The sequence below is a fragment of the Pogona vitticeps genome, chromosome 3 (genome assembly GCF_051106095.1).
Source record: "Pogona vitticeps strain Pit_001003342236 chromosome 3, PviZW2.1, whole genome shotgun sequence".
In the NCBI taxonomy this organism is placed as follows: Eukaryota; Metazoa; Chordata; class Lepidosauria; order Squamata; family Agamidae; genus Pogona; species Pogona vitticeps.
The window spans coordinates 47,266,232-47,282,453 of record NC_135785.1 but is presented as its reverse complement, the minus strand read 5'-3'; the positions used below and the strand labels follow the sequence as shown (position 1 = coordinate 47,282,453).

Sequence of the window (16,222 nt, the reverse complement as noted above, 5' to 3'; positions counted from 1 at the left end):
AAATTACAATATAATAAATACAATTAAAAAGAGAAATTAGTACTACGGTAGTTAGAGAAATCAGTACAAGAAGGCAATAATCTGGCTGGCAGCAGTAGCAGCAAGAACAACAAAAATGGTAGATTGTTGTCTTTGTTGTGAAAAACAGAGACCCATGTGAACCCATGTTTCCCCCCAGATTATACACACAAAAGTCTCGGTGCATGGAATTGAAACTAGACATTACGAAGCACTATTAAATGTATTCAGTACTATTATACAAAAGACGAGGGATATTGTCAGAATGCAATGTAAAACAATTTATAATTGGGTAATTAGAATGAAATTATTGTTGAAATATGAGTTGCTACAAAATAGAAGACTGAGAAACACATCTTGAGAAGAGTTTTCTCTCCCCTCCCCCAACTGTATACCCTACAAGCTGAAGGCAGGTGTGAGTGTTAAATCAATGCAGAGGTAAGATCGGGTCTTAAATGTCCTTGCTAATATTTAGGAGCAAAAAAATTGTCCCACAATCATATTCTATACATCAGTGGTCCCCAGCCTTGGGCCTCCAGATGTTCTTGGACTACAACTCCCAGAAGCCTTCACCACCACCTCTGCTGGCCAGGGTTTCTGGGAGCTGAAGTCCAAAAACATCTGGAGGCCCAAGGTTGGGGACCACATAACTCCACCACCAAAATATGTATCCTGTTTCCCCGAAAATAAGACCTAACTTGAAAACAGGCCCTCCACCATTGTGCAGCAACCAGAAGAAGATGGCATGACTGTATTTGAATAAATTTAGATTGTTGTACTAAAAAATAAAACATCCCCTGAAATTAAGCCCTAATGCGTTTTTGGAGCAAAAATTAATATAAGACCCTGTCTTATTTTGGGGGAAACACGGTACACAAATTTTAAGGAGCAATATATTCTGGTTTTAGTTCTTGGGGCCTCGTTGGCAGACTTACTCTGTTGTGAGGTAGAAGAAGGCAGCAGATGATGTGTAAGAAACAGAGATTGTTAGTGAGGTGTCATAAGAGTTAGATAACATACAGCTGCCCTCAGATGTGACAGAGAAACCTCTGTCCCAATATGAGCATTGGAAGTAAGATTCAGCTGCAGGCCCACTCAGCTACTACATGGGGAATGGGTTGCCAACTTTATTCTACCATACTGTAACCTGCTTGACTATCCATGGATCTGTTGTTGTCAGTTTTATTTGCATGCTGCATTTCCCCCAACAAAGGGACCCAAGGTGGCTCATAGCATTAAAATTCACACAATTAAAACACAGTAAGTTAAATATTAAAAGACAAATTAAACTTCTAGGATTTAAAATAAAATTAAAAGATTAAAACATGGAAACGTGAAAAGATTAAAATTATCTGCTAAAATGGGATGCAGTTGTAATTGTTAAAAGCTTGCCTGAAGAGATGAGTCTTGAGCTTTTTTTGGAAGGATAAAAGGGAAGGGGGCATCCTGATCTCCCGAGGGGGAGCGCTCTCCCCACCCAGCCTGGGAGCTGCCACAGAGAAGGCCCTCTCCCGTGTCCCCATCAGCTGTGCTTGTGCTGGCAATGGGACCTAGAGGAGAGTTTCTGCTGATCTTAATCGCCGAGAAAGCGCATATAGGGAGATATGGTCTTTCAGGTAGCCCTGACTCAAACTGCATAGGGCTTTATAGGTAATGACCAGCACTTTGAATTCGGCCCGGAAACGGACATGTGGCCAGTACAGTTCTTGTAACAAGTGCATTATTCTGGCTGCAGTTTTGCACCAGCTGAAGTTTCCGAACCATCTTCATAGGCATCCCCACAAAGAGCGTGTTACAATAATCCAAACTGGATGTAACTAATGCATGTGTCACTGTAGCCAAATCTGACATCTCAAGGAATGGACACAGCTGGCACACCAGCTTTAGCTGTCCAAGTGCACTCCTGGCCACTGCTGAGGCTGGGGCATCAACGTTGTTTTAATGTGTTTTAATCTTTGTAAGCCGCCCCGAGTAGACGTTGTCTAGAGGGGCAGGGTAAAAATTGTATAAATAAATAAATAAACCCAGGAGTACACCCATGTGATCTGGCTTAAAGAAATACACTGAGCAGAGGATCTTGTCAGGTAGCTGTAAGGGTTCAGGTATCAAAGAACAAATAATATGTAGGAAAAAATGCTACATATTTGTGCTACTCTTGGGAAATGCAAAATGAATCTTCAACTCCTAAAATTCCCTGCTTCTCCCTTCTGTCATTTGAAAGTACATGTATTGCTTCCAAACAACCTTGAATTTTAAAAGGACTTTAAATGGCCTCAAAGCCTTGTTTATACACATATAGAAATGCCTATGTATGACACAGAGCATCACGAATCGATACCCCTAAATTTATGTTGAGCAACCACAGCATCCACCGTTGGCCCCGCCCTCTTTCTCCTCCCGCGCCACGCTCTGGCCACGCCCCTGAGCTCTTGCCCTCCGGAGCGCCACAGCGCCCCCACTTTAGCCGGCGATGACGCACCATGGGCGCCATCGCCCGCTCCACCCCGACGAAGCGCGCTCCCGACGAGAAGAGCATCGCTCGGGGGCGCGCCGCGAGGGCGAGCGTCCCCCCACGTGATCCGCGCAGGACCAACCGGGCGCCGAAGATTGTGGGGCGCGAAGCGCGTGCTCGCGGGCAGTTGCTGCGGGCGGGAGAGGCGAGGGAAGGAAGAAGCGGGCTCCGAGCGCTGTGGACTCGTTCCCTGAGAGGCCTCTGCTTGACGCGGCGCCATGTCCGAGGAGAAGCCCAAGGTAAATGGGAGAGCTCTCCCTCCGCCCACTCCTCCATCCCGGCGGCTCCCCGCTCCCTTTCTTTCCTCTGCTTGTTCGCGCCTGCTTCTGGCGGGGGTCCAAGCCTCGGTCGGACTGGGCGGCCGGGCTGCTTTTCGGTCCTCCGGCCGCTGTCGAAGCCCGTCTCGCAGCCGTTGGGAGCTGAGGTTGGGCCCCCTAGAGGGGAACGCCCGGCTTGTTCTTGGTCCCAGGCCCGCGGATTGGTGTTTCCTCTCGCTCCGGTTGTGAAGGAGACCCGGAACCGCCTCACCCGGAAGGAGGGCAGCTCCTTCGCGCTCTTCCTCCCGAGAGCTCCCTCGGGCAGCCAGGGGCCGGCCTCCTCGTCTGCGGTCAGGCCGCGTCGGAGCAACTGCTCGGGGAAACTCGGAGGCGTTCGAAGTCCCGGGAGCTCCTCCGTCGTGTGTCTTCGCTTGTGTGTACCAGATCGAGACACGGCGTGTTTCAGTTCTTAGGGTGTTATCTGTTTTGCAAGCCGCCCCAGGGATGGAGCAGCTTCCCGAAGTAGATCAGTAATAAATCCGTATTGCTCCCGCCCTGTAACCCCCCCCCGGACCTTTATTGTCAGGTGGGAGAGATGGCGCGCGACCACCACGCGGCTGGAGGCCGCTCGCTTAGCCTGCGCGGTGACCCCCCCCCCCCGGCCAGCTCACGTTTCGTTTCCTTCCGCCTCGCTCTGGTGGCACTTCTAAGTGCAGTTGGAAGAAAAGGCGCATCTCGATCAAGCATCCTGATCACTGGTTTTAAAGGGCTGCACCCCCCTTCGCGTTGTGCAAAGGAGGCCCCCCTCCCCAAGTGCTTTCAAAGCGGCGCGTGCAATCCTGTGCATGCTTGTTAGGAAGTTAATCTTGCTGAAATGTAAGAGTGAATGTGATCTGGCTGCAGCCGCTCCGAGCAGAAACTTATAGGGCAATCCTGTGCATGCTCAGGCCATATTTAAAAGTTAGGGCTGAAAGCTGCTATAATCAGTTTGTTATGGGTGACACATGGATTTTTAAAATAAGTTTTTTATTAAACTTTTCTACATACGAGCTTTTGAGCTGAGGCATCTCTTTTAACCTGTCCAGCCACCTCCTTCAAATTCTGTCCACATGTTTAGAGGTGTTTCTCTGATAAGATTAGAAATGTATTGTGCATAAGGCTTCTCAGGCACAAGAGAATTAGGGGGCACACAATTAATGTGGGTGGTTGTTCTCCCTTTTTCTATAATATTCTGGAGCTGATGAAAATACAAACAACCTCCCCATGCCACATTTTGAACAAAACCTATCTAAATTAAACAGTGGTACTTCTACTTATGATCTTAATCCGTTCCGGAATGGTGTTCGTAGGTCGAAATGCCTGTATGTCAAAGCACCATTTCCCATTGAAATGCATGGGAATGGGATTAATCCGTTCCAGCATTTAAAAACAACAACAACAAAATAAAGCACACAGAAGCCCCATTGGAAGGCGCTGGGGCTTTAAAAAAACAAACAAAAAATAAACAGAGCAAGGTCCGAAGGCTGAAAAAATAATCACCAAAAACAAACAACACAGCAGAGAAACATAACCTCCCTCAGCTGAAAACCACCCAGAAGTTTCTAAAAAGCAAAAAGCAGGATCTTACCAGGCAAACTAAAGCCTCCGATGGCACTCACTCCCTAGCGGATGGCAGATGGCAAAAGGCCGGTGGCGGGGACCCTTATTCAGGTGTAGACCCACACCTTTGTTTGGTCTTACTCATGAGTAGACCCACACCAGGGATGGGCAGGGAGTGCACCAGCTTCCTGATGCCAAACTGGAGCCACCCCGCTTCTTCCTGCGCTGCGGCCACACGCCTGTCCACGGAGGAGCCCCTCCGACCTGCACACCCAGCCCAGCGCATCCAGCTGCCCTTACTCTTGAGCAGACCCATGCCTTTGGTGGCCCTTACTCATGAGTAGACCCGCAGCAGGGAGCGCACCAGCTTCCTGCACCCAGCGGCGATTCAGAGCCATCCCCAGCTAAAAAAACTCCCCCGCTCTAATTGTTGGGGTGAAAGAGCTACAGAGAAGCAGCCTTTTCGCCACCAAGGGTTTGAATTTCCCACCTTTTCCTGTTCTTACGTTGAAGCTAAATTTTGCGAGTGGAGCTGTTCGTAAGTTGAAATGTTCGTAGATAGGGGCATTCGTAAGTCTAAGCACCACTGTACTCCAGTTTTGCAGCTTGAAAAGGCCCTTTTATTTGCATTATGATCAAGTGCTGGAATAACTAGTGCTTTTTTAGTTACTATCTAGCTAATATATGTGAACAAATGTAATTAGTGTAGCAGAAGTACCAGTTGTATCAGGCTACTGTGTATAGTAGTTTGTAGTGTTTTTAAATCCTAGCAAGCATCCTTAGTTACAAAACAGAAAAACAAGAATTTGAAACAAACACTTTGAAAACCTAAAGTATCAGAGGCAAGTATATTTAGTATAATTTTACAATTATCTATGTGAAATGTAGGTAGAAGGTTTCCATCCTCTTCCCCCATACACTTCACTTACGTTTCATGACTCTGTTAGGGTTTCATCAGATTTCATCAGAGTTTTTGTGGACATCCTTTTCCTTCTGTGTACTCAGTTTACTGACCTTAGAAGAATGGAAGGCTGAGTCAACCTTGAGCCAGTCACCTGAAACCATTGGGATCAAACTGAGTTGTGAGCAGAATCTTGGCTGCAGTACTGCAGCTTAACCACTGCACCATGAAACTCTTAAGAGTTCAGCCCCTGCCACAGCTAAAGCATCCCTGACAATTGCTCATCTTCCTTGGAGGCAAGTAAGTGAAGGTACTCATGCCTAACCACTCTTCCTCCTCACCCTGTGCAAGTGTAGTCCACAGAGTGGGTGAAGGGAAAAGAGGAGGAAGTCTCTGAAGCTTGTAGATGGTGAGATTATAGAAACATTATAAAACCTTTTTTGCAGATCTTTAATTTTCATTGATGAATTTTTAAATCTTTGGTTGTTGTAGGTTTTTCGGGCTGGACAAACCAGAACACAGACAGAGTTCTGACTCCTGTCCCCTGAAGATGCCAGCCATGGAGGCTGGCAAAATGCTGTGAAGGCGTTCAAGAATTTTAAATCTTTGTTAAAATGTGGGAAGGAAAGGAAACAAAACATACAGGAGGGATATGGGGAATTTGCACAGAGTTCACTGGCACTGGAATATACATTTGAGTTCAACGGTTTTGACATAATATGGATATCCCATGTGTCAACACTATTTTCCTCCACTGTCATCTCACAGGAGATAGTAATACCATAGCTGAGTGAAACTGGTCACAAGTTTTGTGATACTACAATATTCTATGTTTTTCTTACTATCCAAGGAGTTTGTTCTCTTGTTACTAACTAATTTGAATTTATCTAATTCATTTATTATTCTATTTTTATGTTGTTCTTCCAGAAACACCCAGAACGGCATATGGCACAATTTAGCAACAATAATAAACATAATAAATAAATCCAACAGCAAAATACTTTGCCACATAAGTGTTAAGAAAACAACTAGAATTAACAGCAACCATGAATCTACCAAGCAGCTCTTGTATCTATACTTCACTACATAATGCTGCACTGTATTGGTGCTTCTGAAAACTGTCAGGAGCTATTGTGCAGCTTTTAAATACATTGCATCAGCTCCTCACCATCAACATTTAATACCCCACAGTACACCCCTTTTCTATGCCACTTCTGATTTCTTTTTATTTTATATTCTGTTATTATTTTTGATGGCCTATGTGGCCACTGGAGGATCCCAGAGGCATAATATTGCCTCCAAACCTGCCAGAGCTATCCATCCTGACATACAGAACAGCAGCATTTCTTTTACTTTTTCCAACAACCTAATGTTGGATACAAACCTATCATTAATGACACATAATGTGTTTTGTTATATAGGAAATATATTGGCTACTATGGGTTTCATATGGACAATTTATTTATGGATTAATTTTATAGAGCTAACTGCTTCTTACTGTGGTAAACTAAGTCACAGTTAAAGTAGGGCCATTTGAATCAATGAAACTTATGGAGTTGACTCACCAAATCCCTATTGATTCAGTGGGCCTACTCTAGTGTAATTTACTACATGAAACAACAGGATTTTTGCCACTAGCTGAGATCCAGTAGTGAGTTGCAACTAAAGTAGACCCACTGAATCAATGGAACTTACATATGCCATAATCACCACTGATTCTTTAGGCATAGTGTCTTGTAATGGAGCTGAAGTAGTAGCTTCTTTTAATTGCTGACTGTGTTAATTAGTATTAAATATGAAATGCTTTTTTCAGCACTAAATTGAAAAGGAGTTAGGGTTTCAGCTTCAGAGGGGTTCTGCATTATGTTTGTGGGGCATCTGTCACTTGAATTGGGCTATGCCAGCTAGCATTTGATAATTCATATCCTTGATCAAAGGATCAGCATAGTGAGTGTTTGTATCCCTATGATATGATTTGGAAATTGTCATATGATTTCTGTTAACATATGTAAAACCAGAATTACCTCAAATTTATGTTGGTTCTGAGCCTCAAATGTTGATTTTTTTTTCTTATACTTTGTTTGGCAGGAAGGAGTGAAAACGGAGAATGATCATATCAATTTAAAAGTAGCTGGTCAGGATGGATCGGTGGTCCAATTTAAAATAAAACGGCACACACCACTAAGTAAACTAATGAAGGCATATTGTGAGAGACAGGTAAATAAGTAAACTGAATATATATGTATATAATATTATGGTTTTTAAGTTGCTGAGTACATTAGAAGGGCCACAAATGTCTATGGCCTACCTGCCAACAGAGATTATGATGAAGAAGTGCGTCCCAGGATTGCAAAAGCATTGTTAATAAGAAATTTTCACTCTGGTGTGTTAAAGCAGTCAGCAACCTTATATAAGATATGTAATCTTTCAGAGCTTGGTTGAAGTTGTTTTAACTTCACAATAGCCTGTGTTGCCATTGCTCTGAACTTAAGCGTTTAGAGAAATGGGAACAAAAGAGTTTCAGTTAATGTAAGCAGTTCTTCCTATATCATGTTTCTTTTTAGGAGCATTGATACTAAGAGCCAAACATATCTTATACAGTGGGAATTGTCTACATCAGTGCCATATCATGATTTTTTTCCACTTCTGCTCTGCAATATTAAGCATGAGTGTGAAAATGCCTTCTTTAATTGGTAGTACAATATATGTACAGGGGATGTGGTGACGCTGCAGCTTAAACTGCAGAAGCCTCTGTGTTGCAAGGTCAGAAGACTAGCAGTCGTAAAATTGAATCCACGCGGTGGAGTGAGCTACCATCGCTTGTCCCAGCTCCTGCCAACCTAGCAGATCAAACACATGTAAATGCGAGTAGATAAATAGGTACACCATGGTGGGAACGTAACGGCATTCCATGTCTAGTCGTGTTGGCCACATGACTACGGAAACTCTATGGACAAACGCTGGCTCTACGGCTTGGAGATGGGGATGAGCACCGCACCCTAGAGTTTGACACAACTGGACTAAATATCAAGGGGAACCTTTACCTTACAATATATGTAACTGGCTGTGCCTGAGATGAGCTATGTTTCTTCTCAGTTACCAAAGAGGCCAGAAGGGAAAAGGGAAAATAAATGGAATTTTGTCAGTATTCTGTTTATTGTGTGCTTGCGTGTCTGTGAGATTCTATACAGAGCTGCCTCTATGTTGGGTAAAGAAAAGTACTGCCCAGATTATTCCATACTCCTAATTGTTAGGTATGTGTAAATTAGAAAAAATTATCAGACTGGTGAATTAGAACTGAATGTATAGAAACATACTGTGAGACAAAAAATTGTCCCAGTGTTAGATAAGGTTAATTATTTATACATTGCCAGTTGATTGTCAGCTAATCATTGGCATACCTATGACATATATTGAGTTGCCTTTGTTATAGACTGTAGTATGAAGGTTTCATACATTAACTGTCATCTTTCAGGGTTTGTCAATGAGACAGATTAGATTCAGATTTGATGGACAACCAATTAATGAAACGGACACACCTGCACAGGTAAGAATGTTCTGTGATATCACAGAGGAGAAGATGGGTTTGCTGCTCTTAGGAATGCTTAGACTTTCACTAGTATAGATGTAATTGCATGTAATGGCAGCAAATTACCATTAATTAAAGAGTTGCCACTTGCATTCCTAGTCAAATGCAAGGTGTATGACCAGGAATGTAGGTAGCAATTTAATTAACTGCTGTGTTTTAGTCAGTTACATTTACACTGGTGTAAATCCCCAGTAGGATTCTGGCCACTATGTTTCTTAAGAGATTAGAAGAGCAGAGATTAGAAATTTACATAAGAGACCAAATAGTACTCTCGGTATCAAATGATATCAAATGAACTACTAAGTACATGTTTTATAGTTTTCATTTTAACTCTCAAAACCCAGACTGTATTTGTGAGAAAGCTGTATTTGTGAGAAGAAGCAAATTTGAAAGGTAGATAAATAATACTTTTTAATTATGAATTTATAAACAGATCTGGCTGCACTCCTGTTCAGTATTTACACACATGGAGCTCCACACTGCAGATGCTACCACTGTGATTTGATGAAGTGTTGGTTAAGTGTTGCTTGTCTGCAACCACACCGTGTGGCTGTCCTTGTCTTGTATCTTATCAGATGATTGCAGAAGCTTCTGCACTTGGAGTTCGATTTGTATAAGTATAGAACTGGCTTATGTTTCTGGGTAAGGCAGGAAAACTGAGAACAGTATATAAAAAACAACAGTAATAAAATCTTGTTGCACCTTTAAGATTTAGCATATTTATTATGACATTTTTGGTCTTAGGTTTCTTCAAGACTGTTGTTTTTGCTGCAAACAATTTAAATTTTCTGGAAATTATGAGAAGTGTTCTATATTATAACTTTAGTTTTCTTTTAACAGTTGGAGATGGAAGATGAAGATACCATTGATGTGTTTCAACAGCAGACGGGTGGCATGTGCTAAATATCCTGTCCTTTCTGGAAGAAGAATGTAAAATGTCACCTCACTTTATCATCTGTCCTTGGATTTGCTATTACATAGTAAACAAATGAACATGCCAATCATACAGGAATATTCTGATGTTCTGGAGACACTTATCCAAATTATTTTCCTGTCCCTGATATACTGCGTGTGCAAGTCAAAGCTGGAAAATAACTGCATCATAAAAATGGGCCCACTTAAACATTAAAATTTTCAAATAAGTAAATAATGGCTGTTGTTTGCTGTCATCTTGTTCCTGTAAATCAGTGGTCTAAATACCAACCTACTGTAAAGCAAGGATAATTAGTTTGGGCTTTTGTTGTTTTTGTTTTACTGTTTAATTATAGTAATGTAAATATTGAAACTTTTTTCCCTTGCAGTAGCAATTTTTTTTTCAGAATAGTAGGTGGCTTGGGAAAAAAGGGGAGTTACAATTAAACACTGTTATTACTTTAAATTTGTTAATGCGGTATGCAGAAATGGCAGTACATGCAGATACAGTGCAGAATATAGTGGCAGTTTAAGGTAATGCAAATGTACATGTGCTTTTCATAATGTTTTTTTTAAGTAATGGAATGTTTTTGAGTTTGTCAGCTGCTGTAGCATTTGCATATGTTAACTTTCACAACTGCTATTAAATATCTGTGCCCAGGATTAAGCACCATTGTATTTGATACAGATGTTTAAGGAATAGAGCAGAATCTTAGGGAGCTATGCTGTGCAACTCTTGTTAATTTTAATGGAAAATGTGTGAGAAAAAAACATTAGCAGATGGTTCCCAATGAGAATCACTGCTTCTCATTATTGATTTATTAGGCAATAAATAAAGCTGTATACTTTATTCCTTTTACATGTTTTGAAAGCTGAACTTAGCAGCCTTATGTAATTATCTGATATTTTCAAATATATGTGCTGATAGTCAAAGGGCCATATTTTGCATGAGCACCAGAGTTCGCCTCCTTATGTCTGTTATAACTACTTACACATTCTGATACCCTCAGCCTTCACCCTAACCCCTCCAAGATTTAGGGGATTCCACATGGTACTGTAATGTTCGGGGATTGCAGTCATCCAAAAGGTGGAATTCTGTGCATTCACAATGTGCATATGCAGTCTACTATTCATGCATGGGGCTCTTTGGATTTTAGCCGTTAATTAGTTCTTTAACATATTCTGAGTAAATTAGGACCTGTCTTTCAAAAATAATGAATTTCCATATATTTGTAGTCAAGTTAACTATGAAGTCCATGAAGCTCTAAATAATAAAATATGATGTTTTAAGGAGACCTGCTGTGCTACTTCCCCAGATATTTTTTAAAATTAATTTTGTAATGGTGTCAAACTTGTAATATTTCTGGATATATCCAAATGAAATAAGAGTAATTGGTTGAATTTCAGTAGGGTGTTCATGGTTGTTTGAGAAGGTCACTGCCTTTTATATTTACCCATCTGTTAAGACCATTGGATTGAAATAAATCGTTCTGGAAAAAAATCATTCCCCCGCCCCATTTTCCATTTGATTGTATACGGGCTCGGGAGGGGATATACTTTTAAATCTTATTGTTTATTCACCAGTTTGTACAATACATGTCCTTTACTACTGTATACAGTAAATATAGTTTGGTACTCTGTCTCTTGGCTTTTGCTTAATGCTGTTGCATTTCATATGTCTGTACTCAGTCCAATATCTATGAAATACTGATTATATTTAAATGTACATCTTTATTAAAATTATTTTATTGGGAGAGAGCCTACTGTTTAGGTCATAAACATCTGTTTAGGGTGTAGGCCTCTTAAAGTTTTTCAGAAGACAGATCCCAGAGTTATGTTAATTTTTTACATATTAGTTCATCAGGTACTGTGTCTCCTTTGTAGCTTGGATCAAATATACTTACTTTTTCAGTGAGAAATATATTATGTGGAAAGGGCTATAATAGAGGAACTCCTAGTACTGAATTAGTAAGGCTGTGCTTTATATTCAAGTGTTTCATGTAGTTCCAGGATAATATTCAGCATGTGGGAAAAGTGAACCAAAGACTGATTTGTACATATAGTTGCATTGTGATCTTACTTGCATTGTTCTTTTGCATATACACTTCCATAGATACAATCAGGTTCAGTGTAAGTGTTCCCTTCACAGATGAATTTCTAAGACATGTAATGTGTAGAGAAGTACTTATCCCTGGTTTCATGATATTCTAAAATAAGCCTTTATCTTGTCGCATTATCAAAGCTATCTTGGGATGGTCAATTTGTTGATAAGTGCTACTGTACTTGTTTGTACTAATGCTGTTGATATTCATAAATTAGAGCTGCTGAGAGTGGGAAGTGCAGTTTGCTAGAAAGTCAATTAGCGATTAATATACAGTATTTCTATTTCTAAATGCCACAATGGCTGAGAATCATGCAGGTATGAATGACTTGGCATCAGGATCAGTTAGATTGAGATAGCAGAAGACCTTTTAGGGAATTAAGGTTTAAGAATAGTGATGATCCTGTCTTACTGTCTGAAGCAAGAAGATAGTTTTAATTTCTTCCTCATATAATATTGATCAGAAGCATCATGACTTCCTTCATTCCAAATGTATTGTCAGTTTACATGGGTGAGTTAAAAGGAAAAAATCCAGAGAGAAATAAAGCTGTAACTTGATCTTGCTGCTGTCACTCTACCTAAAATATATTGGAAATGCATGTTTGAATAGAAGAGGATAGGAGTATCCCATGCCCTGCTCCAAACAGCTTGAAGTTTGTGTACATACCTGGGGATATTATAGAGCGCAATAGGGCTTGTTCATGAGTAAGAATATGTAAATTTGTAGTAATTGAAGGGATTAAACTAGTGCTTAAATTACCTCTTGTAAAAGAACAAGTCAGCATCCTTCATCAGAAGCATGTTTCGTGCTAACAAAGATGAGTGGGGTGCAATTCCTATAAGAAGGAAGGCATCTTTCAGTCTCGAGAGACTTATGGTAACATGCTCTGTATGGAGGACTTGGAACAGCGTCTACTGTGTCTGAGAAGGCCAATTCGAGAGTGACAAGCACTTCCACATTGCAGACAAATGCAATCTTTCCCCTATCCAGCTCCCTGATTTTGCTGGTTTTGGGATTAACTCTTTGTCTCAGCCTGCTGGACAAGTGTCTCTTCAAAATGGGAGAGGCCATGATGCACCATCTGCCTCCAGGCTGTATGCTCAGATGCCAAGATTTCCCATCTGTTGAGGTCCATTCCTAAGGCCTTCAGATCTCGCTTGCAGATATCCCTGTATTGCAGCTGTGGTCTCCCTCGGGCAATTTCCCTGCACTAAGTCTCCATACAAGTTTGGAATCCGACCATCGGCTATTCTCACAATATGTCCACGCCAACATGGACATCGCTGTTTCAGTAATGTATATATACTAAAAATTCCACCTTGTTCTAGGACTACTCTGTTTGGAACTTTGTCTTGCCAGGTGATACCAAAAATGTGTTGGAGACAGCACATATGGGACATGTTCAGCTTCCTCTCCTGCCATGCATGAAGGGTGCAGGACTCACTGCAGTACAGGAGTGTGCTCAGGACACAGGCTCTATAGACCTGGATCTTGTAAATGCCATTAAATGTTTCAAAACAGAACAGACCTGAATCTTGATATATGTTGTCAGCTTCTTAATAAGCCATATTCTCTGTGAGTCTAGAGAACATTGCAGCTACTTTGCGAATGTGTTTATCCAGCTTGACATCTAGGGAGAGAGTGTCAGAGATCGTTGAGCCAAGGTACACAAAGTCATGAACAACCTCCAATTCTTGTGTGGAGATGGTAATAGAGAGAGGTGAGTCCACGCCCTGGCCCATGACTTGTGTTTTCTTCAGGCTGATTGTTACTCCAAAGTCTTGACAGGCCTTGCTAAAATGATTCATGTGTTGTTGGAGGTCTTCAGCAGAATGGGCAACAACGGCTTTATAATCAGCGAAGAGGAAGTCCCGCATGCATTTCAGCTGGACTTTGGTCTTCGTTCTCAATCTAGAGAAAGAGCTTTCCATCTGATCTAGTCCGGAGATAGACACCTGTTGCGGTTCCAAAGGTGTGCTTCAGCATGACAACAAAAAAGATCCCAAACGGTTGGCAGGAGGACACAGCCCTGTTTCACTCCCCTTTGGATGTCAAAGGGATCTGATGTTGAGCCATCAAAAACTACAGTGTCCTCATGAAAGGACCTGATGATGTACAGTGGTGCCTCGCATAGCGAGGTTAATCCGTTCCGGATTAACCTTCGCTATGCGAAAACATCGCTAAACGGGACTAAAAAAGCCATAGAAACGCATTGAACTTTGTTCAATGCATTCCTATGGCTTGAAAACTCACCGTTAAGCGATGTTTCTTCCATAGCGCCGCCATTTTCGCGCCCTCGGTAAGCGAGGGCAGGGCGCGAAAATGCGGCGCGGACCTTCCGGTGGCCATTTTGGAACCGCTGATCAGCTGTTCTCCCCCGCTTCGTTTTGCGAAGATCGCAAAGCGAAAAATCGCCATAGGGGCCATCACTGAGCAAACGCTCCAGCGATGGCCCGGACCCCCTCGCTATGCTAATTCATCGCATAGCGAAGCACTCGCTAAGCGAGGCACCACTGTATTCTCAAAGGCTTTCACGGCTGGGATATGATGGTTGCGGGTTTTTCGGGCTCTTTGGCCATGTTCTGAAGGTTGTTCTTCCTGACGTTTTGCCAGTCTCTGTGGCTGGCATCTTCAGAGGACTGGAGTAGGAACTCAGTCCATGCTCTGTTGCTGTTTGTTGGATAGTTGAGTATTTATAGCTGTGGGAACAGCTTTTGTCCTTTTCAAGAAATAGGGTGATGATGGTGAGGCAGCGATGGTGAACCTATGGCATGTGTGGCACAGCTGCCACACGGAGCCCTTTCTGCCAGCACATGAGCCATAAGTCGCCGGATTGCTACTCCCCCCCCCCCCCCATGTAGCCAAACCCGAGAAAGCAGCTGCTGCCATGGTGCTGGCACTTCAGCAGGCGGATCTGGAGCAGCTGGTGCTGGCAGCAGATCCAGAGTGGGGTCTTGAGGCACCTCCATGCTGGGATTCCCACTTCTGGTGCCACTTCCAGTTCTGCCACCACCACTTCCAGTTCTGCTGCCGCCACGGCACATCGTCCGCTGTGTTTTTTGTCCCCCCCCCCCCAAGTTTGGGCACACAAGCCCAAAAAGGTTCTCCACTACTGTTAAGGAGTCGAGGTAGACATCCAATCTTGGGAAGTATTTTAAAAAGGCCGTCCCTGCTAACTAAATCAAAGGCTTTTGTGAGGTCTATGAAGGCCACAAAGAGTGGCTGTTGTTGTTCCCTACATTTCTCCTGCAACTGTCTGAGGGAGAATACCATGTCAGTGGTGGATCTATTAGCTCAAAATCCACACTGTGACTCTGGATAGACTGTTTGCTAGCACCTGGAGTCACTTCAGCACAACACAGGCAAGCAGCTTCCCTACAACACTGAGGAGAGAGATGCCACGGAAGTTACTGCAGTCACCCGTTTCCTTTGTTCTTGTATAATGTGACAATGTTTGCATCCTTCATGTCCTGTAGTACTTCACCTTGCCTCTAGCAAAGATGAAAGATTTCATACATTTTATGGGTGATTATCTCTTTACAGCATTTCAGCACTTCAATAGGGATGTTATCCTTCCCAGGTGCGTTGCCGGAGTCGAGGGAATCCAAGGTCGCTTCTATTTCTGCTGAAGTTGGTTCGTTGTCCAACTCTTCCAAGACAGGCAGGCACTCAATGTTATTTTATTTATTTATTTATTTGATTTGTATCCCGCCCATCTGGTATATCATACCACTCTGGGCGGCTAACAGCAAGGATATATATTTAGTGCCTCTTCGGTTACTACATTATCTCTGGAATATAAGAATTAAATATTACCTGTTGTGTTGATTGCATAGCTCAAGAACTTTTAGTTTAGGGCAGTGGTTCCCAGCCTCCCCCCCAAAGACATTTTTGGACTGCAACTCCCAGATGTCTTCACCGCTAGCTCTTCCAGCAGGGGCTTCTGGGAGCTTCAGTCCAAGAATATCTGGGGACCCATTGGGAACCACTAGTTTGGGGTCTGTCAGTGCAGAAAGTCCAGAAAGGATAATTGAAATCACAGATGCGACTTGATGAAATTATCTCTTTAAAATGGAGCAGGGGTAAGCAATGAAACCACAAGGCATCTACCTGTTCTATGCAGGTTCTATGCATAGGTAGCTGCTAATTGAATTGCAGATACAAGAAGAATGTCTCAATTTTTTTTTGTCAGTAGGGAATTTCAAGATTCAATCTGAAGAACTATTTTTAAATTCTGAGAGGCGATTGAGTTTCTCATACAAATACTTAATAAAATAATTGTGTGCCCTCAAATCAATTCTTATACCAAACTAGAGGAAAAATATTTTTCAG

At 42.3% G+C, this 16,222-nt stretch overlaps 1 protein-coding gene across 1 annotated transcript; it reads left to right on the top strand.

The window, feature by feature from the left end:
* The first annotated feature begins 2,610 nt into the window (after positions 1 to 2,610).
* Positions 2,611 to 11,428, top strand: SUMO3 (small ubiquitin like modifier 3). Its single transcript, XM_020787432.3, has 4 exons — positions 2,611 to 2,769; positions 7,376 to 7,504; positions 8,763 to 8,834; positions 9,717 to 11,428. Exons 1-4 carry the CDS (start codon positions 2,749 to 2,751, stop codon positions 9,777 to 9,779), a joined length of 285 nt encoding a protein of 94 aa, XP_020643091.1. The 5' UTR covers positions 2,611 to 2,748; the 3' UTR covers positions 9,780 to 11,428.
* The last annotated feature ends 4,794 nt before the right edge of the window (positions 11,429 to 16,222 follow it).